This window comes from Rhinolophus hipposideros, assembly GCF_964194185.1.
Source record: "Rhinolophus hipposideros genome assembly, chromosome: 20".
NCBI classification, from domain to species: Eukaryota; Metazoa; Chordata; class Mammalia; order Chiroptera; family Rhinolophidae; genus Rhinolophus; species Rhinolophus hipposideros.
In genome coordinates this window covers 10,232,608-10,256,744 of record NC_138066.1, presented here as the reverse complement: position 1 = coordinate 10,256,744, position 24,137 = coordinate 10,232,608, and the positions used below count along the sequence as shown (strand labels likewise).

General features: G+C 45.0%; 1 protein-coding gene across 1 annotated transcript in view; it reads left to right on the top strand.

Moving 5' to 3' along the window:
- The window catches only part of DNAH2 (dynein axonemal heavy chain 2), a 97,414-nt gene extending 73,924 nt beyond the window's left edge, over positions 1 to 23,490 (top strand). Inside the window, exons 65-87 of the mRNA XM_081029769.1 lie at positions 7,910 to 8,074; positions 8,778 to 8,903; positions 9,040 to 9,188; positions 9,261 to 9,327; positions 9,465 to 9,615; positions 10,084 to 10,232; positions 10,402 to 10,535; positions 10,678 to 10,822; positions 10,962 to 11,161; positions 12,644 to 12,770; positions 14,268 to 14,454; positions 14,657 to 14,805; positions 14,957 to 15,140; positions 15,376 to 15,566; positions 20,375 to 20,566; positions 20,738 to 20,922; positions 21,156 to 21,384; positions 21,462 to 21,613; positions 21,730 to 21,844; positions 22,323 to 22,499; positions 22,598 to 22,672; positions 22,830 to 22,980; positions 23,126 to 23,490. Of these exons, the coding sequence (XP_080885895.1) occupies positions 7,910 to 8,074; positions 8,778 to 8,903; positions 9,040 to 9,188; positions 9,261 to 9,327; positions 9,465 to 9,615; positions 10,084 to 10,232; positions 10,402 to 10,535; positions 10,678 to 10,822; positions 10,962 to 11,161; positions 12,644 to 12,770; positions 14,268 to 14,454; positions 14,657 to 14,805; positions 14,957 to 15,140; positions 15,376 to 15,566; positions 20,375 to 20,566; positions 20,738 to 20,922; positions 21,156 to 21,384; positions 21,462 to 21,613; positions 21,730 to 21,844; positions 22,323 to 22,499; positions 22,598 to 22,672; positions 22,830 to 22,980; positions 23,126 to 23,280 (3,555 nt within the window). The 3' untranslated portion in view covers positions 23,281 to 23,490. The remainder of the gene's footprint in view (positions 1 to 7,909; positions 8,075 to 8,777; positions 8,904 to 9,039; positions 9,189 to 9,260; positions 9,328 to 9,464; positions 9,616 to 10,083; positions 10,233 to 10,401; positions 10,536 to 10,677; positions 10,823 to 10,961; positions 11,162 to 12,643; positions 12,771 to 14,267; positions 14,455 to 14,656; positions 14,806 to 14,956; positions 15,141 to 15,375; positions 15,567 to 20,374; positions 20,567 to 20,737; positions 20,923 to 21,155; positions 21,385 to 21,461; positions 21,614 to 21,729; positions 21,845 to 22,322; positions 22,500 to 22,597; positions 22,673 to 22,829; positions 22,981 to 23,125) is intronic.
- The last annotated feature ends 647 nt before the right edge of the window (positions 23,491 to 24,137 follow it).

Sequence of the window (24,137 nt, the reverse complement as noted above, 5' to 3'; positions counted from 1 at the left end):
TTCTATGCTTATATAAGAATATGTATATATTATATAATATAATATATTATATAATTATAATTATATAATAATATAATTATCATATAATAATTATAATTATAATAATATAATTATACAATTATTATATTATATAATTACATATTATATTATGTAATATATTATATATAAATTATAATATATATGTTATAATTTTTTACATTATACACACTGTTCTGCACCTTCTATCTTATTTACCTATATGTTGACGATTGTTCCATATTGGTAATAACAAGTTTCTGCTTTCTTTTTATCACTGCATGCTATTCCAGTGGATGGCTATACCATTATTTATTTAACCATTTCTTTCTTTTTTTTCTTGTTTTTTAGATTTTATTGGGGAAGGGGAACAGGCCTTTATTGGGGAACAGTGTGTACTTCCAGGACTTTTTTCCAAGTCAAGTTGTTGTCCTTTCAATCTTAGTTGTGGAGGGTGCCGTTCAGCTTCAAGTTGTTGTCCTTTCAATCTTTGTTGTGGAGGGCGCAGCTCAGCTCCAGGTCCAGTTGCCATTGTTAGTTGCAGGGGGCACAGCCCACCATCCCTTGCGGGAGTTGAACTGGCAGCCTTGTGGTTGAGAGCCCACTGGCCCATGTGGGAATAGAACCGGCAACCTTCAGAGTTAGGAGCATGGAGCTCTAACCGCCTGAGCCACCAGGCCGGCCCTGTTTTCAATTTTTTAATCTTCATTTGTCCTCCAACTTTATTGGTGCTGTCTTTAACGATATAGAAGTTTAAAATTTTTATATAACTGAAGCTGGTCATACTATTTCAAAAGGTTTTAACCAAAACTAACTATGGAGAACAGCCAGGTCTGACCTCTTCAAATCGGATGAAGAGCTCAAGGTTCAGTGAGATTAAGTGACTTGCTCGTTACTAACAGACCTGGGCGATAACCCACGTTTCCTGACTCTAAGCCCATTGCCACCACGGTTCATCTGGTCTTTTCCTGCTGCAACATCTTTACTGTCAGGAGTGAAGCTGCCCTTAAGGCCTCTTCTGATTCTGTTCGTGCAGAATTAACCTGGCTGGGGCGAGTGGGCTTCTGTCTGCACACGCTCCTCCGTTACCCCGTTCCTGCTGCCATTGTCACCTCCCAACCTCTCCCGAAACCTTCACTCTTTTACTCTCTTTTTCAAGCCCGGATAATCACAGGTGTGGTGACCCATTTGGAAAGTTTTCTCATCATATCCTGGGCCAAATAATTAGGGGTTGTTTCCTTCACATGAGAAAAATGGGACCTCTGGGGTCAGCTGCCAACAATGTCATTCACTGGACAAATATTAACAGAGCACCCCAAATTAGGACTCTTGAGAACCCCTAATTGATAAGGGTAAGTAGACAGGGAACTGGAATTCCTCTTTTGTTACTGATAAAGGCAGTGACGTATAAGAGCCGAATGCCTCTTTTAATAGCACCTCAGAAGCAGGCCCGCTTACTCACCCGCTTGCAGAGAGCATTGTGCTGATGCTGGGTTTCCCACCAGGCCAACTAAGTACGACTCTCTGGTACTCAGAGATTTCTCAGAGCCTGGAAATCAGCATTTTGAAAGCTTCCCTGTCAGAGCCAGTCAGAGGTAGGAAAGCCTGTACATAGCTCTAGGCTCCCAAGGTCTGGAAAGGGGCCCAGAGCCCAAATATATTGTATATCAATCCAAAGCTTGAGTAGAGTTTTAACCATTGCTCACTTGTTTGGGGCCCTGAAAATATGTTTTCTACAGGTCAGATTCTGACATGCAGCAAGGGTTATGATCCACCAGCTTAGAAATTGCCCCAGAAGGCTCTCAAATGGGTCAGGACAGAATTTTAATCTACTTCAAGGCAATGGTGTACTCAAGGCTGAGAATTCACTTTCTTTCTTACTTCCCATTCCAAATGTGTCACATTGTCCAACATAGTATAGTAGAGGTTATGCAGTGAGATTAACTGACAGCATTAAAATGCTACAATAATAACAATACATAGAAATTCCACAAATTTGAATATAACCCCCAGGGAGAAATTAAATTTCAAAGATGAAATCTCTTTGCAAACTAAAGTCCAAATAAATTAAAATCTGAAATCAAATCATCTTGCTTTCGTGAGTTAAAAATCTAGAGAAGCCAAGATTCTTAAAGTCCCCAATCCATCCTCCCCGATTTCTTATTCTGCCCAGTCTTAGCTGAGGGGTTCTCAGGATCTCGGTCTGTTTCCTCATGTTATAATCAGGGCTGTCACTCACTGGAAATGGACGTGGTTCCTGTAGGACTTCAGAGGCTATGTTCGTTCAAAATCAAGTCTCTCATGAGCATCACTTGAAAATAAAAAAGAATTCAAGGAGTTAATAAGGCACATAGGACTTCCAGATACAATTATGTTCCCAGAAACCAGTTGTTATTGCCCCAAAGGCCAGAGTAAAAACTCATTGGTATTTTTCAGGAATAAGGATACGTGGAGAAAATCATGCTTTCAGCTTCACCAGAATGTCAGTTATCTGGAAACCGTGACCTGTGAACTTAAACTGGGAGAAACCTCCAGCAATAGACTAACATAAGGGATATAATGCAATCAATAAGTATTTGCTGTATTGGGGGCATTGGGAATCCACATATGTATACCTTCTTTTTTGGAGGGGGGGTTACTGTGGTAAAATGCGCATACAATTTACCATTGTAACCATTTTAAGGTGTACAAGTCAGTAGTTTTAAGTACATTCGCCATGTTGTGCGGCCATCACCACTATCTAGTCCCAGAACTTTTCATCACCCAAATGGTAACCCCGTGTATATCCTTTTAATTTCAGTTCCCACCTGGAGCTCAGGGTTCCGTGCTCTGTGTTGTGATCAGATATGGTCAGTCCTGTTCTATAGTGGCTAATAGTGCTGCCTCTCTTTGTGGAATTGCTGAGGTCTACAAAAACTGCCCCTTGGGGAAGGTTTTTTTACCTTGTCCCCATTCTTATTTTAACTAGAAAATTACTTCCAGAAGATTCCTGAACTGAAGCTGCTATTGAAGCTGCTGAAGCCTGTGCCCCAGGGCCTCGTGGGGAACCAGTTCTCTGCCATTTGTGTCCCAAGACCTGGCTTTGCTCCCTTTTGAATCTCCTAAGTTGTTCACAGATGTTCCCTTAAGGTGTAGGTACTACCTGTGTGCTTTCTACTCTAACTGTATCACCTGGAATCTCAACCCAAACGGAATATTTCCATTCCATAAGCCTCTGGACAAGCCACATGGATTTCAAGTTAGTGCCAGCACCCTTGCTTCCTTAGCCTGGAGTAGAAAATTGAATGATGGGACAGCTGATCTAGTGCTGTCTACCTAGGCCTGGCAATAACCATTTAAAGCTAAAATCTAGAGTACACACAAAACCTAATGCCTTGCCAGTTTAAAAGCTGCAAGTCTAATGGTCTATCAGTGCCTAAAAATGATCTAACCCCGCTTCAACCTAGTCAGCAATATGGGGCCATCTTTGTGTTGTAACTATAGCAACCTTTATCCTGAGACACCCCCCGCCCCCACTCTTAGTCAAGGCCATCCTTGCAGACCACATCTTTTTTTGCCCAGACCCTGTTTCCTTGAACCTGCCCTGCTTTAAACAGTCCTGCCTCTATATAAACAGCCATTCACCTATGGACAAAGCCACAGTCATCTGCCAAGGTCAAAATAATGCAGGGTCGGCTTAAAGCCTTTCACCCAGGTGACAGCAATTAAAAGTCAACCACACAAGTATAAAAACTCATGGGGCCTAACATGAGCCTCTACAAATCACCTGAGTCAAAACACCTGTCCACACCCCACAGTATGCCCAGGAAACCCCAAGCCCCACCCAAAGCTTCTTAATGGGTTTTCTGGTCTGCAAATATACTCTTGAGGGGATACAAGAACTAGAAGCCTTGTCCTATCCCTGGGTTCTAAACAAATTAAGAAAACAAAAGGCCAAAGCATCACCTTTAAAGACAAAGTTGGAGGATGTGGCTGATATCTGTGGGGGAGTGGCTCTATTAGTAGTGACCCCTTATTCAAACAGACTTACCCAGTTTTGGGCATTGCTGGGGCAGGCAGAGTGGAACTTGTATTCACCCCTTAAAAAGAAAGGGCATGAGCTCTGTTGAGCATTCCCAGTTTATTCTTCCCAGTTTCACCAATCAGATCAGACACGCACCTCCCCCAGAGAAGGGGTGAGGAAAGGCGTGGAAGAAGTCTTCCAACATGCAAAGGAATGATCAAGATAAAAAATTATAACAAAACACAACCCCAGAAGAAAAACTAAACCGAGAGATAATTCAGACTACAATGAAGAACTTGAAAAGCAAACCTAATCCAAATATTGGTATCATCAGAGAGTGATTAAGGAAGAAATGACATTCACAAAACAAAACTAGGATGGTAAGAGAAAAAGATCAAACAGAAAAAGAAAGAATTCTGGAAAATTTTAAAATGATCAAAGTATAACATTCAATAGAAGAGTGGGTGGATAGAGTCAAGGAATATAATACAAAAACAAAGCAAAACCAGAAAACGGAGATATAAAAGAGACAATCCAACCAGTAAGAATTTCTGAAAGAGAAAACACATAATCAGGTGTAACAGAAAAATGTTTTACAACCAGTTCAGCATGGACAGTGACCTAGTAGAATGTGCCTCAGCCACAAGCAGCTCAGCCAGCTGCCCCGTTCACACTGGGCACCAGCCCAGATCGTAACAACATTGATGCTCTTTATGGCATTCGACCTTTATAATCAACCTAAAGACAAAGTACAGAAGACTGATTGTGGCTTCTGAGTGGGGAAGTTATCAACCTTGACAATGTAAAAATAAAAGCGCAGCTAAAAATGTTGGGAGGTGGCTGCAGGTGGGGGAGGTGAAGGAAACATCAGACTCAATGCTTTTGTAGTAGATATTATAAAGCAAGGGTTCAATATGTTATTTAAAGTTATAAGTGTACCTAGAAGAACTGAAACTATTGGGAGTAGAGAGAAAGGTATGGTGGTGTGGAGGGATGGGGATTAAGTCTTCATTTATCATAGCATAAAATCAGTAGAAATAATCTGAAATTCATAAACCAGGAAACAGCAGCATAGAATACACCTGTAAACCATGTTTCCCCGAAAATAAGACCGGTTCTTATATTACTTTTTGCTCCAAAAAACGCATTAGGGCTTATGTTCAGGGCAATGTCATAATAAGCTACGGCTTATTTTCCAGTTAGGTCTTATTTTTGGGGAAACATGGTATGTAGAGAATGTCTCTGGAAAGATATTCAAGAAACAGGTCACATTGGCTACCTTCAGAAGGGAGCTGGGTGGATGGAGCACAGTTGGGAGGAAGACTTCTTTTGCCCTTATGCCTTTTGAATTTTTAAGTTGCTTATTCACAAAGTAAACAAAATAAAAATAAAAAAAATAGCATCAAGATGTGCTTATGCCCCTACAAGGACATTCATTACAGCATTAATAATAGAAAATGTTGGAAAGACACAAATGTCTACCAGTAGGAGACTTGTTATATAAAAATGGTCCAATCATACACAAGATTATTTTGCAGCTTTTAAAAAGAATGAGGTAGCTCAACAAGAACCGATTTGGAGACAAGTAAAAAATAGTAGAGAACAGTGTTGTTGTATGTTACCATTTATCTTTATGAAACAATTCATCCACTCAAGAAATATTTAGTAAGTGCTGAGCACTAGTCGAGGTGTAAGGATTCAGTGGTAAACAAGGCCCTACCTTTCTGGTGTTTGTATTTTCTTTATAATTAATGGACTCTGTGTATGAACTCTGTCTAGAAAGCTACACAAGAAATTGTTGATAGTGGTTGCCTCTCAGGCAGGGGCTTAGGACTGGGGACTGGGTCAGGAGTGGGAGGAAAACAGATCCTTCACGGTATATGTTTTTGTTCCTTATGAATGTTGATTCACTGTTCAAACAATGAAAAATTTTTTTGAAAAAGACAAAGATGTTAAGCGTGGTAATGTTAGGCGTGGTAATGGCCTAAATCATGGTAATGGCCTAAATTGAAATGAAATTGAATGACAAAGATGTTAGGCGTGGTAATGGCCTAAATCATTATGATTATGATTTTTTTTTTTAGAGAGATGCATTATGAAGTATTTAGGCCTGGAATTTCATGAGTTTGTGATTTAAGATACTTTGGCAAAAAACCGAGTAATTGAAATAAATACAGCAAAATGCCAACATCTGTTAAATCTATGTGATGGGTATATTGGTGTTTATTATATTATTCTTTTTCCTAGGTTTTTAATTTTTCATAGCATTTTTAATTAAAAAGATTAAAACTGCAACAATTCAAAAACTGCGAAAGTTTAATATATATTAAAAATAGTGGCATAAGCATACTATCAGAGATAAGGAGTTAACTACCAGAAGAAATAAGCATAGTTAAAGAATAATTTGCTACTGAAGATGGGACTGGAAGTGGAACAGGTGGGCTGGAGGACTGCTGCTTTTCATTGAGAACTCCTTTTATTATATTACTTAGGGTTTTAACCCTGTGCATACATGAGTATTTCTTGTATAAAACATAAAAACAGTGAAGACAATACCACAGGCAAGATAAATAAGGAAGTATAGAACCATCAAGTGGCTGGCTGCCTCCCCACAGGCTATGGAAAGCCAAATTACAATTAGTGTTGCTGATGGTCAGAACTCAGTGCAGGAAGGAGGTCACGTGAATTTGATGACAGGTGTCAGGCGGCAAAGATACATGGCCTCCATCGAAGTTAAACCCCACCCATGTGTGTGGGTGCCAGGGTGCCCCTTTCCCCTCGCCGGAGTTTCCTCTGGGTGGCCCCTTCTGAGTGACACAGTCTTTCTTTAGATGTTAATACCGCCTAACAGATGACTACCTTCTAACAGCTTGACCTATAAGCTGTCCTGTAACTCAGAGATGACATTTTGAACCTCCACTTGCTTTAAAGACTAATTCTTGGAGAGTTATCTATACCATCTTGGAAGTCAGTCTCAGTGGTTGGGCCCAGGTACTGCTTGCTTACTCTGTGCTAGGTATTGTGCTACAATCCACATTTATCCTTCAATAACCAGATGAAGCTCACTCAGTAAAGTAGGGCAAGGATCTGAACACTCTGTACTTTTGCAGGCTGCCTCTCCCAGTGGGGATGGCAACAGGATAGGGAATTAACGTTTATGATGTGCATATTATGTACCAGGCACTTAGTGTAACTCTAACCTCATATACCTCATCATGAAAAGGACAGGGAACAGTGTGTACCCAGGCACAATTATTGTTCACCAGTCAGGCACACATATGGGGTGCTGGAAGAAGCGCAATCAGTTTTCTACTTCAGATTTGAGTGATATATTCCAACCTCCACAGAGCCCACAGGTTGGCAATGAATTGAGGGAGGCTTCTCTAGTAGGTAAAGCTCTTCCCAGGTTTCCATCTCTGATGTGGGACCTTGGACCAGGACCTTTTCTTTGAATGGACTCCCTCTTCCTCTGTCCAGCAGTTTCTGGGTTCGTTTCTAGCTTTTTCTTCTCTCAAGGTCCCACCTTAGGTATGACCTGTGGCGTGGAGTGGCAGTCATGTTTGTGCTATCTGATCCTCTCTTGCCAACATATCTTGTGTGCTTTACTGTGCTGCAAGAGGATGTCTCCTACCCAGCCTTGAGTTTCATTACTAAGTAGTTTCCAGGCTCAAGGAGAGAAAAGAAAGAAAATTCATTTTATCACACATATTTTGTCTTGTTTTCTCCTTACAACACCCTATAAGGTGGGTGTTATCATTCTTATTTTGCACATGAGGAAACCGAGGCTCAAAGAGATCAGTTTACTCAAGGTCATTCAGCCACAAAATAGCAGATTGGTTATTTGAACCCAGAACAATCTGGACTCAAGCCCTGTACTCTGATGCCTCCCAGGTGGCTGAGAAACTGGAGATGCTGAAGAAACAGTATGATGAGAAGCTGGCACAGAAGGAGGAGCTTCGCGAGAAGTCTGAGGAAATGGAGCTGAAGCTGGAGCGAGCTGGGATGTTGGTGTCAGGCTTGGCTGGTGAGAAGGCCCGATGGGAGGAGACAGTAAAGGTGAGATAAGTTGTACCACCTGGTTCTCCTTCCTCTCTGCCCACCAGTTCCAAGAGCTCCCATCCCCTTTAGGTTGAGGAATAATCAGGGGAAATGGGAATACCTGGGTGTAGGGACATCTAAGAATGGGGGATGGGAGTTTCCCCCCTCCCCTTCCTCACTTTGGTGAGAAGAGTGGAAGGAAAGATTTTTGTACCATTAGGGATCTGCTTCCGTGTTAGAAAGCACACACGAGGACCCTTAGATAACACACCAACTGGATAGAAACAGTCACGAGGCATCTTGTCTCTACTTTCCGTGAGCTCCTGGCTTCATCAAAAGCTGAGGCCTTCAAATATATGGTGATGGAAGGAGAACTGACTCTGGGTGGTGAACACACAATGGGATTTATAGACGATGTAATACAGAATTGTACACCTGAAATCTATGTAAATTTACTAACAATTGTCACCCCAATAAAATCAATTAAAAAAAAAAAAAAAGCTGAGGCCTTATCACCAGAATGTAAATAGAATTGCTGTCCAAGGTGGGAACTCAAAAATAATTAGAACTAGGTTAGAGTTCTCAGGGCACAAAGAGTTAGGAGAGGAAAAGAAACTCTTTGATCTAGATAGCGTCCAGAGGAGAATGCCTTCAAAGCGGTCCATGTGTTTCCCAATGCTGGGGGCCCAGGCAGGCTTACGCCTCCCCTCCTGTCCTCCAGGGCCTGGAGGAGGACCTGGGGTTCCTGGTGGGCGACTGTCTCCTAGCAGCTGCCTTCCTGTCCTACATGGGACCCTTCCTGACCAACTATCGGGATGAGATTGTCAACCAGATCTGGATCAGGAAGGTGAGGCTCAGGCATGATGAGTGAGATCTTGGGCTCTGACATCAGGCCCTTTGGGAGTAATAAGAGTTGTCGGGAAAGGGCAAGAGGTGCTGGGCTCAGATCTCCATCCTGAAATTTGGGACTCTTCCCTACCCAGATTCGGGAGCTTCAGGTTCCTTGCTCACCTCGCTTCACCATCGATAACTTCCTGTCCAATCCGACCAAAGTGCGGGACTGGAACATCCAAGGGTTGCCCTCAGATGCCTTCTCCACTGAGAATGGCATCATTGTCACCCGTGGCAACAGGTAAGGATGCTGCTGGGAGCCTGAGGAGGAGTAGGGCAGAACCTGTTTTTTGACGGACACTTCCTCCTTCAGGTGGGCACTAATGATTGATCCTCAGGCACAGGCCCTGAAATGGATCAAGAACATGGAAGGAAAGCAGGTATAATGCTGCCGGGGGCTGCCTATGTCCCCTTGGAATCTCTTCCCAAGCCTGTCTCTTCCTGAGCTCCTACTCTGGGGCCGTTTTTTCCTTTGAATCCTTCAGTATTCCTTCCATCTTTTTTCCTTGCTCTCTAGGGCCTCCAGATTATTGATCTGCAGATGAACGATTACCTTCGAATCCTGGAAAAGGCCATCCAGTTTGGATACCCAGTGCTGCTCCAGAACGTGCAGGAATATCTGGACCCCACACTCAACCCTGTGCTCAACAAATCTGTATCTCGAATTGGTCAGGGTCCAGGCTTATTGTGGGGTTGGAACCAGACAAGTAGGACACTGGGGAGGAAAGGGCTGACTCTTGGGCTGTGTCCTCTAGTTACCGTGTTTCCCTGAAAATAAGACCTAGCCAGACCATCAGCTCTAATGCATCTTTTGGAGCAAAAATTAATATAAAACCTCGTATTGTATTATATTATATTATATTATATTATATTATATTATATTATATTATATTATATTAGACCCGGTCTTATAGCAAAATAAGACTGGGTCTTATATTAATGTTTGCTCCAAAAGACGCATTAGAGCTGATGGTCCAGCTAGGTCTTATTTTGGGGGAAACAGGGTACCTGACCTTCTATTCAGACAGTTCTGGGCTAGGGCTATTAGGCCAGTCTGAGTCACTGCCGGTTGGGGAGATGCCGGTTGGGGAACCTGGTCAATGGGGTCCTTGCCCTTGATCCTCCTGTGCGTACAGGTGGTCGGCTGCTGATGCGCATTGGAGATAAGGAGGTGGAATACAATACCAATTTCCGTTTCTACATCACCACCAAGCTCTCCAACCCCCACTACAGCCCTGAGACCTCAGCCAAGACCACCATTGTCAACTTTGCAGTCAAAGAACAGGTGGGTGGGGGCTGATGCCTAGACTGAACTAGGGTGCTGTAGAGTTCGGCAGGATCGAGAAAAAGTCTGCGATTGTGCTGGGTAGCTGGGGATCATGGGCTTGGGAGGTGTAAAAGGCTGAAAAGGGTGATGGTCACTGGAATGAGACCATGAGTCCTGGTGTTTCCAGGGCCTGGAGGCCCAACTGCTGGGCATTGTAGTCCGGAAGGAGCGGCCTGAGCTGGAAGAGCAGAAGGATTCACTAGTCATCAATATTGCTGCTGGCAAGAGGAAGCTCCAGGAGCTGGAGGATGAGATCCTTCGGTGAGACTACCTTCTCTGTCCCACCCTCCCACTGGTCTAGTAGCAGACACAATTAGCACCCCAGGAGGCTGATGGAGTCCCTGCCCCATCCAACCCAGTGCTCCTAGCCCCTCCATCCATGTGCTTCTTGGCTTCCCTGCAGGCTGCTGAATGAAGCCACAGGCTCCCTGCTAGATGACCTGCAGCTGGTGAATGCCCTTCAGACCTCTAAGATTACTGCCACCGAGGTCACTGAGCAGCTGGAGGTCAGTGAAACCACGGAGATCAACATTGACTTGGCGAGAGAGGTGAGCTCCTGGGCCCTCCAGCCCGGCACCTGCCAGCCATCAAGATCCAACTCCAATTGTGCTGTCTTAAAGCCCCTTTCCTCCCTGAGCCCCTGCCCCTTACCGTGCCCCTCTGTGGCCCTGACTGCCCCCTCTGCAGGCTTACCGCCCATGTGCCCAGCGGGCATCGATCCTGTTCTTCGTGCTCAATGATATGGGCCGCATCGACCCCATGTACCAATTCTCTTTGGATGCCTACATCAGCCTCTTTATCCTCAGCATTGACAAGAGCCATCGTAGCAACAAGCTGGAGGACCGCATTGACTACCTGAATGAATACCACACCTACGCTGTCTACAGGTCTGAGGTTCCTCCCTTGTGCCCTAGGCAGGAGGCCACGTGGCAGGCTCTAATCCCGACCCTTCCTGCTACTTCAGCCTTAGTGCTTTCCCATGCCTCATCTGGGGTCCCCTGCTTTCCTCCCCATACACCTTCCTTGGGTAGCTCATCCATTATCATGGCCTAACCATCACCTGTGTGCTGACTGCTCCCAGTTTTATATCTTTAACTCTTCCTTGAGCATTGGACTTGTATATATAATTGTCTACTACACCAGTGTTTCTCAAATGGTCACCTGCCTATAAAGCACAGGGAATCGTTAAATACAGATTCGGAGTCAGTAGGTTGGGGTGGGGCCTGAGGGTCTGCATGAGTGACACTCTCCGAGGTGATGCTGCCATTTCTGGTCTGTGGCTCACAACTCTAAGTAGCAAGGTACTTGACTTCTCTACCTGGACATTCCACAGACCCCTCAAGGTTAGCTTGTTTCAGATCAGACTCATTATCTACCCTCATCCCTGAATGGCACCAACATCCACTTCCCAGTCACCCAAGCCAGAGAGTGGAAGTTCTTGACTCTTCCCTCTCCCTGCCTCTCAGATTAGTCACCAGGTTTTACTTATAAGCCTTTCTGCAAACTGTTCCCTCCTTGTTATCCCCACTGCTACGACTGCACTTTAGTTCAGGCTTTAATGATCTTTCTTTCTGAATTGCACAACCATCTCCTAACAGATTATCCTACCTCTTTGTCCCTCTCCAATCTGTGCTCCTGCAGCTGCCAGTGTGAGTCTTTGAAATACACAAGTTTGACCATGCTGTTCTTCGGGGGGCCCACAGGGCCCTCTGGGACCTGGCCCCTTCTTGCCTCCCCTTTCCCCACCGTACACTGGATGCCCAAGCACCGCTGACTGGCCTCCATGCCTGCTTCCCCTCCATGCTTGCTTCCTCCCACCCTCTGACTCCTGCTTTTGCTTCTGCTCTAAGCTCTCCCTGGAGTCCTCCCTTCCCTTCCTCTTCTATGTCACTTGATAACTCCACTGCACCTTGGGGCAACTCCTCTCAGGAACTTCCCCTGTGTCCACCAGGCAGGGTGGGTGCCCCTGCCCAGTGCTGCCACCCTGTACACGACTCCTCACACTGGAGCATGATCAGTGGCCTCTCTCGTCTGTCCTTCCCACACTACCTGACTTCCTTTGGGACAGAGACTCTGGCTTATTCATCTTTGTGTTTTCAGGACTTGGCAGAGTGCCTGGCACATAGTAGGGGGTCCAATCAATGTTGGGTATTTTTTAATGGAAATGAATGACTGCCTTTTAGCAGTGAACTCTGAGAAAATCACATGTTCTCTCTAGGTTCCTGAGTGTTTGTCTGTTTACAGGAGATTTGGATTAGATGCTGATGAGGGTCCTTCTTCTGTGCAGGACTCTGATTTATGATCTTTGCTCAGTAAACATTGATGTTGAGTGTCCTGCCTCCTCCACCCTCCCTGTCCCCTTCTCCCAGGTACACCTGCCGCACCCTTTTTGAGCGCCACAAGCTACTGTTCAGTTTTCAGATGTGTGCCAAAATCCTGGAGACCTCTGGCAAGCTCAACATGGATGAGTACAACTTCTTTCTACGTGGGGGCGTGGTGAGTTGAGCAGAGGACACATCCGCGTGTGGGGTGGTCAAGGTTGGGGATGGGGGTGAGCATGAAGAGGACTCCATACGCAGAGGGTAAGGCCCAAGGCTCCATCGAGTGAGCTGAGGAGAATTTCCAGGAGCAGGTGTATGGTGAGCTTCCTGGGCCTCTGGAGATGATTTGCCACGTTCCCCTTGCTCACATTATACACAGGGCTTTGGGGCCCATTACCTATGACCTACTGGTTGGCATGATCTTGCCACTCTTTCACTGCTTCTCAAGCCACTTCTTCCCCAGCCTGATTTCCATCGTCACCATGATACTGTCTCACTTGCAAGCACTTCACCTCCTTCCCTCTTCTCCCTCACCCGTGTTGCATTTGCTTGGCAAAACTACCACTCTGGTTAGATTCAGCTCTCCTGTTCTGTGTGGCCCATGTAGCTGAACATGACTGGAGAAAAACACATCCACATTCACTGGACTCACTTTAAACCCACCATCATGAACCTCAGTGGGCCCTTGAACCTGCCAGACGACAATACCACATTTCCCTGGGCCAGTAATTCTCCCACCCTCTCGAATAGCAGTTTCACTCCTTTTGAAACCTTCACTTCATCTCTCATCTGGATTTTAGCAATAGCCTCCCAATGCTTCCCCAGCCCTGATTTCTCAACACAGGGACAAGAGAGATTCTTTTAAAATGGATTCCCTGATGTCACCTGCCACCGCCCAGCTCCTCACTCCATCCACTCCAGCTGCACAGGCCTCCTGGCTCTAGCAGGCCTCTCCCACCATAGGGCCTTTGCACTGGCTGTTTCTTCTGCCGGAAAACTATTCCCCCAGCTGTCATTTGGCCTCTCTCTCTCACCTCCTCGAAGACTTGATTCAAATCTCACGTCACTGATACCTTGTTGACTTCTTTATTTAATACTTTAAACTACCCCCAGCACTTCCAACCTTCCATATCCTCCTCAACTTAATCTACTTCCCCATGGCACTGCCATCTTTAACATACTAGATAATTTACTTGTTTGTTATGTTTTGGTTCATTATCTGCCCTCCCATGTTGGAAAATAAGCTCCTTAAGGGCAAAGATATTTGTCTTTTTTGTTTAGTGATGTATCCTAAGTGCTTAAAACAATTGATAGTTTGTGAACAATAAATATTTGTTAAAGAGAGTAAATAAGTGAATGAACTGTTAAATAGTTTGCGCTTCTTTGAAGAGAGAGGGCGCCAATTGATATTATTGGGGCAAGAGACATTACTACCAGACAACCACCAGAGGGCGCCAGCTTCCTAAATTTGAACTGTGGTATCAGCACAGAGACTTAGACCCCCACATTTATTTCCCCAATAAAAGTGGATTCGAATCCATCTCAGATTCCTGTATTCACTTTTTCATTCTGTTTCATGCAAGACTCATCTTGGATTTCCCAAGTTTAAAACAAAAAAGGGAACTCTTCTTTGGAAGTGTTCTGGATCAGTTCCCTTTCTCCTTCCCCCCAGGTCCTGGATCGGGAGGGCCAAATGGATAACCCATGTACTAGCTGGCTGGCAGATGCCTACTGGGATAACATCACAGAGTTAGACAAACTGACCAACTTCCACGGACTCATGAACTCCTTTGAACAGTATCCTCGTGACTGGCACCTGTGGTATACCAATCCCACCCCGGAAAAGGCTATGCTGCCAGGTGCCCAGGCATCTCCTCCCTCTCCTGCCTTTCTCCTTCTCTCCATTCAGCCAGTGTGCTTGCCCTTCCTTTTATTTTGCATCCCCCTTCCAAGTTCCCCTCAGTGCATCTGCCTCCTAGCAGAGCCTTCCCTGTAGGTGTCCCTTTGTTTATGTTCCCTGCTCTCCCAGACTTTCCCCGCAACTCCTCATCTCATCTCCAGGTGAATGGGAGAATGCCTGCAATGAGATGCAACGGATGTTGATTGTTCGCTCCCTACGGCAGGACCGAGTGGCATTCTGTGTTACTTCTTTCATCATCTCCAACCTTGGCTCCCGCTTCACTGAGCCACCTGTACTAAACATGAAGTTGGTCAGTGGCTTGGTTTCTTTGCCCACACGACCCCTGGGTCCTTCTTGCTTCCCTCTCTTCACTCCAAGCTACCATATGCATTTCCTCAATCTCTTTCTCCCACTGTGTTACTTGGCCTTCTTCCTGAGGCCTTCCCCTGTGCTTCTGGCAGGTGATAGAGGATTCAACACCACGAACTCCACTGGTATTCATCCTGTCTCCTGGTGTGGACCCCACCAATGCCCTGCTCCAGCTGGCAGAGCACACAGGCATGGCCCAGCGTTTCCATGCCCTGTCCCTGGGCCAGGGCCAGGCCCCCATTGCTGCTCGGCTCCTCCGAGAGGGTGTGATTCAGGGTCAGTGTCATTCCTGTTCTTTTATCCCCATCTTTGGCCCTGGTCCTACTCCCCAGAACCTCCAGCTTCAAACACACTACCATAACTGCAGCTCCCACTTCTCCAGAAGGCCCACGGAGTGGCAGATCTGAGCATTTGGACTCCTCCCTCCTCACACACACACAATCAGATGGAAAGTGTGGGGACAGAGGGAGCTTAGGGAATGGGTACCACTGAATGCAACATCTCCTTGCAGGACATTGGGTGTTTCTGGCTAACTGCCACCTGTCACTATCTTGGATGCCTAATCTGGACAAACTGGTGGAGCAGCTGCAAGTGGAGGATCCTCACCCTTCCTTCCGCCTCTGGCTCAGCTCTAGCCCCCACCCCAACTTCCCAATCTCAATCTTGCAGGCAAGCATCAAGATGACCACAGAACCACCAAAGGTATGGGAGACTGTAGATAGCCAACATCAACCATGCCTTCTGGTCAGCCTTTCCTCCTACTAGCATCAGAGAGGGCTTAACCTTAACAACAGCAGGCTTGTTCGATTCTATTGTCTCTAAACAATTTCACCTTGTTTCTCTGCTCTTTGTGCCAAACTCTTAGAATATAATAGTAATATCTAACATTTCCTCAGTGTTATGTTCCAGGCAGGCATTGTTCTAAGTTCTTTACATTTATTAATTCATTACACACACACACACACACACACACACACACCCCACTGGGTAAGTACTATTAACCCATTTAATAGATAGGAAACTGAGGCACTGAAAAGTAAATACTCCACAGAACCTTCCAGCCTCCCAAAATTTTTTTACATTTTTTTCCCTAATGTCACACTTGCTGGACTCCCAGCCCTTTTCTCCTTTCTTCCCTCCAACTCTCATTGAAATTTTTATCTCCGTATTACAAGGTCACCATTGAATGCAATCATACTGATCCATGAAAAATGTGATCATGTTGTCTGTTTTTTTGTTTGTTCATTTGTTTGTTTTTGTTTTGCATTCCATATATGAGTGAAATCAGACAGTTCATGTCCTTTACCGTCTGACTTATTTCATTTAGCGTGTAGTACTCTCAAGATCCATCTGTGTTGTCTCAAATCACAGCATTTCATCTTTTTTATTTAAAAAAATCTGATCCTGTTGCTACACCCCACCCACTTACCCCCTGCTTAAACTATTTTAGTAGCTTTTCATTGCATTTAGTCAAGATCAAAACCCGTATAAACACTGCCTGTGTATCTCTCCCCGGCTTTATCCATAGCTATCCTCCCCTTTACTTTCTTTGCTCTACCTACACCATTAATTTTTAAATAGTTTTGTTCTCCTCCCTCAGTAGACCCTGCATTCTCTTGTGCCAAGGCTTTTGTGCATACTGCTCTCCCTTCTTTTCTCTTCACTCCTCCTTTGCTCCTTCTAGTCTCAGGAAGCCTCTGACCTCCATCTCTCGGTAAAAATCCCAGTGGCACACACTCATGAAACATTTACCAGTCCTTCTGGTCCTTACCACTGCAGTAATTTTACATATATTTGTGTGATTCTCATTAATACCTGTCTTCTCTAGATGGTAAGCTCCACGAGGGCAGAGGACATATGGTGTTTTTTTTTCTTTCAACAGTTTGCTCATCCTATGAGTAGCACAGGGACCTACCTGTATATAGTAGATTCTCAATAAATAAGTACTGTTTGAATGTACCCACGCATTGGGTGTCTTTCATCATTCTAAACCCTCCTTGACTATTTTGGGTAGTTGACACAGCTGACTGTCCCTTTCCCTGGTTTTCCGTGTCATTTATTACTTCTGTGTTTTTCTCCTCCTGTCTGTGGTTATATCTCAAGACTTAGTCCTTGGCCTCCAACTTTTCTTATTTTACATTTTCTCCTTTCACAACTTGACAGAGAAATTGTCCTTTTCCTGATTTCAACTCAATCCCCATCTCTGGCTCCAGTATCAAACTCAGTTCCAGGTCTGAATTCCATCTGGTTATAAAACATTTCTTCCTGGCACACCAGCACTGTAAATCCCATACTCCCAAAACAAGTCGTCAGCTTCTCCACCATAGATTATCTCCTCATCTTATTTTTGTTAATGAAGCCACTAATTTCTTTAAAAATATGCTTAAAGTTGACTTCTATTTACCTTTTATTCTCTTCTGCCAACAAAAGTATTCTGTGCCCCCATTACAAAATCTTGAACAGTCCAGAAATGTGTCCTGAGTGTAACAGAATATTTTCTATTTTCTGTTTTTATTTTTTTGCCTTCTAAGAGAGGTGTGTGCCTTGGTAGCTAGGTTGAGCATACTGTGATGGGTAGAGTGAGTGCGGAGGTGGGTGCTATTTAGGTCTGCATAATGAAGTGGGAGGTAGTAATGAATCTGAGGAAGCCCTAGGAGGAAGGAAAGAGGAATCAGAGAAGATGGCTCTGCAATGGGGCAGTCCTAAGAGTAGAGGGTCCATCCTGGCTTTGCCCAGGAGTGCTTCCTGTGAAAGGCAGAACCTCCATGCGATCCACCATACCGTCAGTAGAAGTAAAACATTCAGGGTTTACTTGGTACAAGTGGACTTCTTTTGGAAGCTAACAAAGAGGCCAATGTTTTTAAATATTTTATTGGAAATCATTTAAAACTTAATAGAAAAGTTGTGAGAACACCCACATGTATGTTACCCAGATTCGTCTCTTGTTAACATTGCCCCACTTGCCATACCATTGGATTTCTCTCTCTGTTTCTCTTTCTCTCTTGACACACACACCTTTTCTGAACCATCTGAAGGCAAGATGCATATATCATGGTCCTTTACCACTAAATACTTCAGTGTATTTCAATGTAAATGGTTCAACCCTAACAAGAAGGATATTTTCTTATATAACTGCAGCACAGTTGCCAACTTCAGTAAATTGATACAATATTTTAATCCAAATCTATTACATATTCCAATTTTGTTAAATGACCCAATCATGTCCTTTATAAATCCCCTCCCATCCCCAGCACAGGATCCTTTCTAGATCAAGTATTGCCATTTTGTTGTCCTGTGAAAGAAGCCAGTTTTGATCACTGCCTGCTTATCCTTAAAAAAAAAATATATATATATATATATATATATATATATATATATATATATATATATAATTTTTAAATAATTAAATAGATACAAAATAATATTTATAAAATAGTCAAGATAATTTAAAGGATTGAGATTCCATAAATACCTGTATGCCCATCATATTGTGTAAGAAAGAATACTGTTTTCTTCGAAGTCTTGATGCACTTCTCCCCAATTTCATTGCCTTCACTCCCCATTCAGAAGAAGCCACTATTCTGAATGTTGTGTTTGTCACTTTCTTTACTTTACAATTAAAAAAAAACCCTTTTATTTACTTAAGTGTGTTTTTTCAGGACCCATCAGCTCCAAGTCAAGTACTATTTCAATCTAGTTGTGGAGGGCACAGCTCACAGTGGCCCATGTGGGGATCGAACCGGCAACCTTGTTGTTAAGAGCTCAGGCTCTAACCAACTGAGCCAACCGGCCACCCCCATCTTTACAATTTTAACACAAAAGATTGTGTGGTTAATGGAACCATGCTGTATACATTCTTCTGCAACTTGCTTTTTTTATTGAATATTATGTGCTTGACATTCATTCATGCTGTTCTTCATGCTGCGTAGTTCTTATATTCCAGATTCTAATCCTTTATCAGTTATGTGTTTTGTGGGTTGTCTTTTTTCTTTATGTTATTTTTCAATGAATAGAAATTCTTAATTTTTATGAAGTTGAAATTAGCTAGCTTCTTTTTTATGATTTGTCTTCCTATGACTTGTTCAAGAAACCTTTGCTTACTCCAAGTGTGTAAGACACTCTTTTATACTTGTCTTCAAAACAATTTTTTAATTCGACTTTCACTTACAGGTTTTTAGTCACTTCACATTGATTTTTCTTAGTGTGGAATGAAGTAGAGGTCTAATGTTTTTCCACAACCAATTCTCCCAGTACCGTTATCGAATAGCCTACAATTAACCTTGTGATCTGCAATGCTTGCTCAGCCTTAAATCATGTTTCCATACATATATTTCTGAGCCCTTTATTCTGTTCATTGATCAAGTTGTTTATATTGGGATCACTATACACTGTCTTAATTACATTATAGCTCTATAATAATTCTTGATAACTGGTAAGGCAAGTCTCCTTACCTTATTCTTCTTGAAATTAGCTTGTCAAGTTCCACACAAAAAATCCTGTTGATCAATATGGAGGAAATCGACATCTTTAGGATATTGAGCCTCTTAATCCATGAGGATAGCTATGTCTCTTAATTTATTCTTTATTTTAATAAAGTTTTGCAATTTTCTCTCTAAAGCGTTGTACATTTTATTGGATTTATTCCTACTTTATGTATTTTGATATTATAAATGGAATTTTAAAAAATCATAATTTTTGTTACTGCTCTATCCAATATTCTTTCTTTAGTTTTCTCACTATTCCATTCTGTCCATCATAGATGAGTCTTCTTAAAACATTGTTTCAACATATCACTGTTCTACTCAAGATAGAAAGTGGCCTGGTGAATCAAGTCCAAATGCCTCAAACTGTTCTTACTGCACCTCCATTTGTTAATTGCTCTTCTAACCCCACTGGAACACTTGCACTTTACTTTAGTTAGATTCATCTCACTTATTGTCCCCTTTGTGCTTTTATTCCTTCTGTTCTTTCCATCTCCTAGAAACCGAGGCTCTCCTCTCAGCCTAGTCATATCCTTCCCATTTGTACAACTTAGTTCAAATCTCAGCTTGCTCATGAAACCTGATAAATCCAATCACACAGAATATTCCTCTTTGATGATATACTATGGCCCTTTCAATCTACACTGAACCTTTGCAAATAATAGTGGACATTTTTGTTCATTCATAGTTGCATGTATATCTTTGTTCCTATTTTTTGGTACTCCCAAATTGAGTAGGCCTACCCACCATTGAGAACATTGTGGCTGAGAGGATCAAAAGGCGGGCGACAAGAAGGTAGGACTGCCACTAGCCCATACAGTGCCTGTGTGTGAATTAGAGAAAGGCACTCAGCCTTGTGAATGAGTGCACATCTTGGTATGCTGATCAAGGGCTAAATTCCAGCCTCCACTCACCCCTTCAGCCAGTGCCCTTGTGCAGTAAGCAACCTCCACAACTGTACATGGTGGTGCTAGTGGCAGGGCTGAGCAAGATTCATGTCTTCTATCCTCTATACTTTATTGTCCTCAGGGCCTAAAGGCCAACATGACACGTCTTTACCAACTGATGATGGAACCACAGTTTTCTCGCTGCTCCAAACCAGCCAAGTATAAGAAGCTGCTGTTTGCACTCTGCTTCTTCCACTCTGTGTTACTTGAACGCAAAAAGTTCCTGCAGCTTGGCTGGAACATTGTCTATGGCTTCAATGACTCCGACTTTGAGGTTTGTGCTAACCAGGGGTCCCTTATCCCTGCCCTCTCTCCTTATAATTCCTGTCCCATGGCTCCCCTGTGGGAATACCCACTGACAGAAAGCCTGTGTTAAAGTCTAATTGGAAGAGTTTCTGCCATAACTGTGTGTGGGGCTGGGGGCGTGTGCTGGGACTATTCACAGGTGTCAGAGAACTTGCTGAGCCTCTATCTGGACGAGTATGAAGAGACACCCTGGGACGCACTCAAGTACCTTATTGCCGGTGTCAACTACGGTGGGCATGTCACAGATGACTGGGACCGGCGTCTGCTCACCACCTACATCAATGACTATTTTTGTGACCAGTCTCTATCAACCCCCTTTTACCGGTGAGGGGGAGGTGGCACTGAACAGGGGCCAGAGGACACAAAGAAACCAGGTGGAAAGACAGGGGGTAGGGGCAGTGTTTGAGGAGAGAATATGAGATTGGGAGAAGGCAGAATGTGTGGGGTTGGGAGGGGTGTTGGACAAATGGGACATACATAGGGACTAGAGTCTTGCCCTGGTATTTGAAGCTTCAGTCTCGCTACAATGTGCAGATAATTATGCTATGGCTCCCTAGGTTGTCAGTATTGGAGACTTACTTCATCCCCAAAGATGGGAGCCTGGCCTCTTACAAGGAATACATCAGCATGTTGCCTGGCATGGACCCCCCTGAGGCCTTTGGCCAACACCCCAATGCAGATGTGGCCTCCCAGATCACTGAGGCACGAACTCTCTTTGAGACTCTGCTTTCCCTGCAACCCCAGATTACACCCACCAGGGCTGGAGGCCAGAGCCGGGAAGAGAAGGTAAGAAGAGACAGACACCTGGGGGAGAGAAAGCCATTAGGAAGAGAGGGCTGCACTCAGGGCTTCTGCCTCATCAGGTCCTCGAGTTGGCCACTGATGTGAAACAGAAGATTCCTGAAATGATCGACTATGAGGGGACCCAAAAACTTCTGGCTCTGGACCCCTCCCCCCTCAATGTGGTCCTTCTGCAGGAGATCCAGAGATACAACAAGCTTATGGAGACCATTCTGTAAGACGGAGAGGGACTCTGTGGTATGTTGGGAGGGGGCAAGAGGAAAGGCCTTCGCCCTCTGCCTAGGATGGCTCTTCCATCCCATCTCTAACCCTCCACCCTATCCTGCTCAGGTTCTCACTAACAGACCTGGAAAAAGGCATCCAGGGTCTCATCGTCATGTCTACAAACCTGGAAGAGATTTTCAATTGCATCTTTGATGCCCATGTTCCTCCACTCTGGGGAAAGGCAAGATTATACCACTGTTGATCCTACTCCAACAATAAGCTCCCCTCTTACCCTGTGCCCCCAATCTCCTTATTCTAGGTAGGCATATAGCAAAATGCAGTAAGCCTGGGCTTTGGAGCCAGACAGGTTCAAAGTTGAAATCTGGCTCTGACACTCACTGATTGACTTTGCACAAGTTATTAATTTAGAAGCTTACTTAGGGCAAGTTACTAACCTCTCCAAGGATGTTTCAAAGATTCCCAGTATTGCACATAACAGTAGGTGCTTCATTAATGGTAACTGGTTGCTATTACTGTTGCTATTCTTAATAAATAGCTGTCATTTTATGCTTGTTTCCTGGGAGTTGGCTTTTGGAGTGCTTCGCCCAACTGAAGTTGGGGAGCAGGGGCTGACACCACATATTCTGCTCCAAGTGCTCAATAAATAAGGACGTGAACGCATGAATAAATGAATGAATACACACTGCCTCCTTCTCCAGGCATATCCCTCACAAAAGCCATTGGCTGCATGGACCCGGGACTTGGCCATGCGTGTGGAGCAGTTTGAGCTGTGGGCTAGCCGTGCTCGGCCTCCTGTGATCTTCTGGCTGTCTGGCTTCACCTTTCCCACTGGCTTCCTCACTGCTGTACTGCAGTCTTCAGCTCGCCAAAACAATGTAAGCCATGTGAAAAATGTGATGTGGATTGGATGCTGGGGACATGTCTTTACTCTCCTCGTTGGAGGTCCTCCCGTATTCTCACCTTCAATCCCCAGATTTCAGTGGACAGCCTCTCTTGGGAGTTTATCGTTTCCACTGTGGATGACAGCAACCTAGTGTATCCACCCAAGGTGGGAGCCAGATGTGCTTGGGTGTGGTGGAGGCGGGTACGGGGTGCAAAGGTGGGAAACAATTAATTGGTTGAGAAGGGAGAAGAGAGATGGCAGGTCAGGGATACTGGCAACCAAGGTCTAGACTTCTCCCCAATCTGTCCCCATGTCTCCCCAGGATGGTGTCTGGGTTCGAGGCCTGTACCTGGAAGGTGCTGGCTGGGATCAGAAGAACTCCTGCTTGGTGGAGGCAGAACCCATGCAGCTTGTCTGCCTCATGCCCACCATCCACTTTCGGCCTACAGAGAGCCGAAAGAAGAGCGCCAAGGGTGGGACAACTCCCTCAGACCTGCCTGCCCCACCCCTAGTTTGGCTCCTAACCCAGTCTTCTGCTTCATTCCTCCCCCACACCTGCTGCTGCCCTGTTCTCCCACAGGCTCCAGGGGCCTGACTCCTTCTTCTCCTTTCCCTCAGGCATGTACTCCTGTCCCTGCTACTACTATCCCAACCGGGCAGGCAGCTCAGACAGAGTCTCCTTTGTGATTGGCATCGACCTCCGGTGTGGGACCATGACATCTGATCACTGGATCAAGAGGGGCACCGCTCTACTCATGAGCCTGGACAACTGAGAAGGCCTCCTCTTCTTCCTGGCTTGAGAGAGGGTCAGGGACTCTAGGAGCCAAAGCTGACAATGCACCTCATGCCGAGGCTGGACCTCACTCAGGCCTTGACCTTGGTTGAATTTGTTGTGCAATAAGACCCTGGAGATACCTAGCGTGCTAGCTATAAAGGTGGAAGAATTACATTGGAGCTCAGTGCAGTAAAACACCCGAGACCACAAGCCCTATGTCTCTCAATGGGATGGTGAGGGTTTGGGGAGAGATGAAGCGCAGGCCTTACAAAGGATGACAACTGCAGTGAGAGGCTACTGGATGGGGAAAAGAGCAAGGGAAGTGGGAGACCTTGAGACAGAGGCGTGGCCTCGAACGAAAGGGCAGGGCGTGGGGCCTAAAGAGGGTGTGGTTAAATTGGTGCTGGACTAGAATGGGGGCGGGGCCTACCTTGGAAAGGCGCGTGATCCAAATGGAATAAGAGTTTGTCAGATAGGGATCCGGGCTAGACCCAGTACGTTGCACCCGGAACTCCGCAACCCGCTTTCGGCGTCCTATTCTGCACCTGCGCTGAAGCGAGCGGGACTGGCGAAAGGCGGGGCAGGGCCCGAGAGGGAGGACTTCGGCGCGAGGAGGGGCGGGACAACGAGAAGGAGGCGGGGTTGGGGAGGGGGGGCGGTGTTTGTGTTGGAAAATCCAACTGCGCCACGGGGCGGAGCGGCCCCCCCAGCCCCGACCTGGGAGAGGGGGGGCCGCTCGACCCCCAAGGAGACCTTGGGGAGCCTGAACACCTGGAACGCCCTAGAATCAGGTAACGGGGAGCGGCGAAAGAGGAAAACCATCTCCGCTCAGGGGGGCGGGACGCCTGAGTCGCA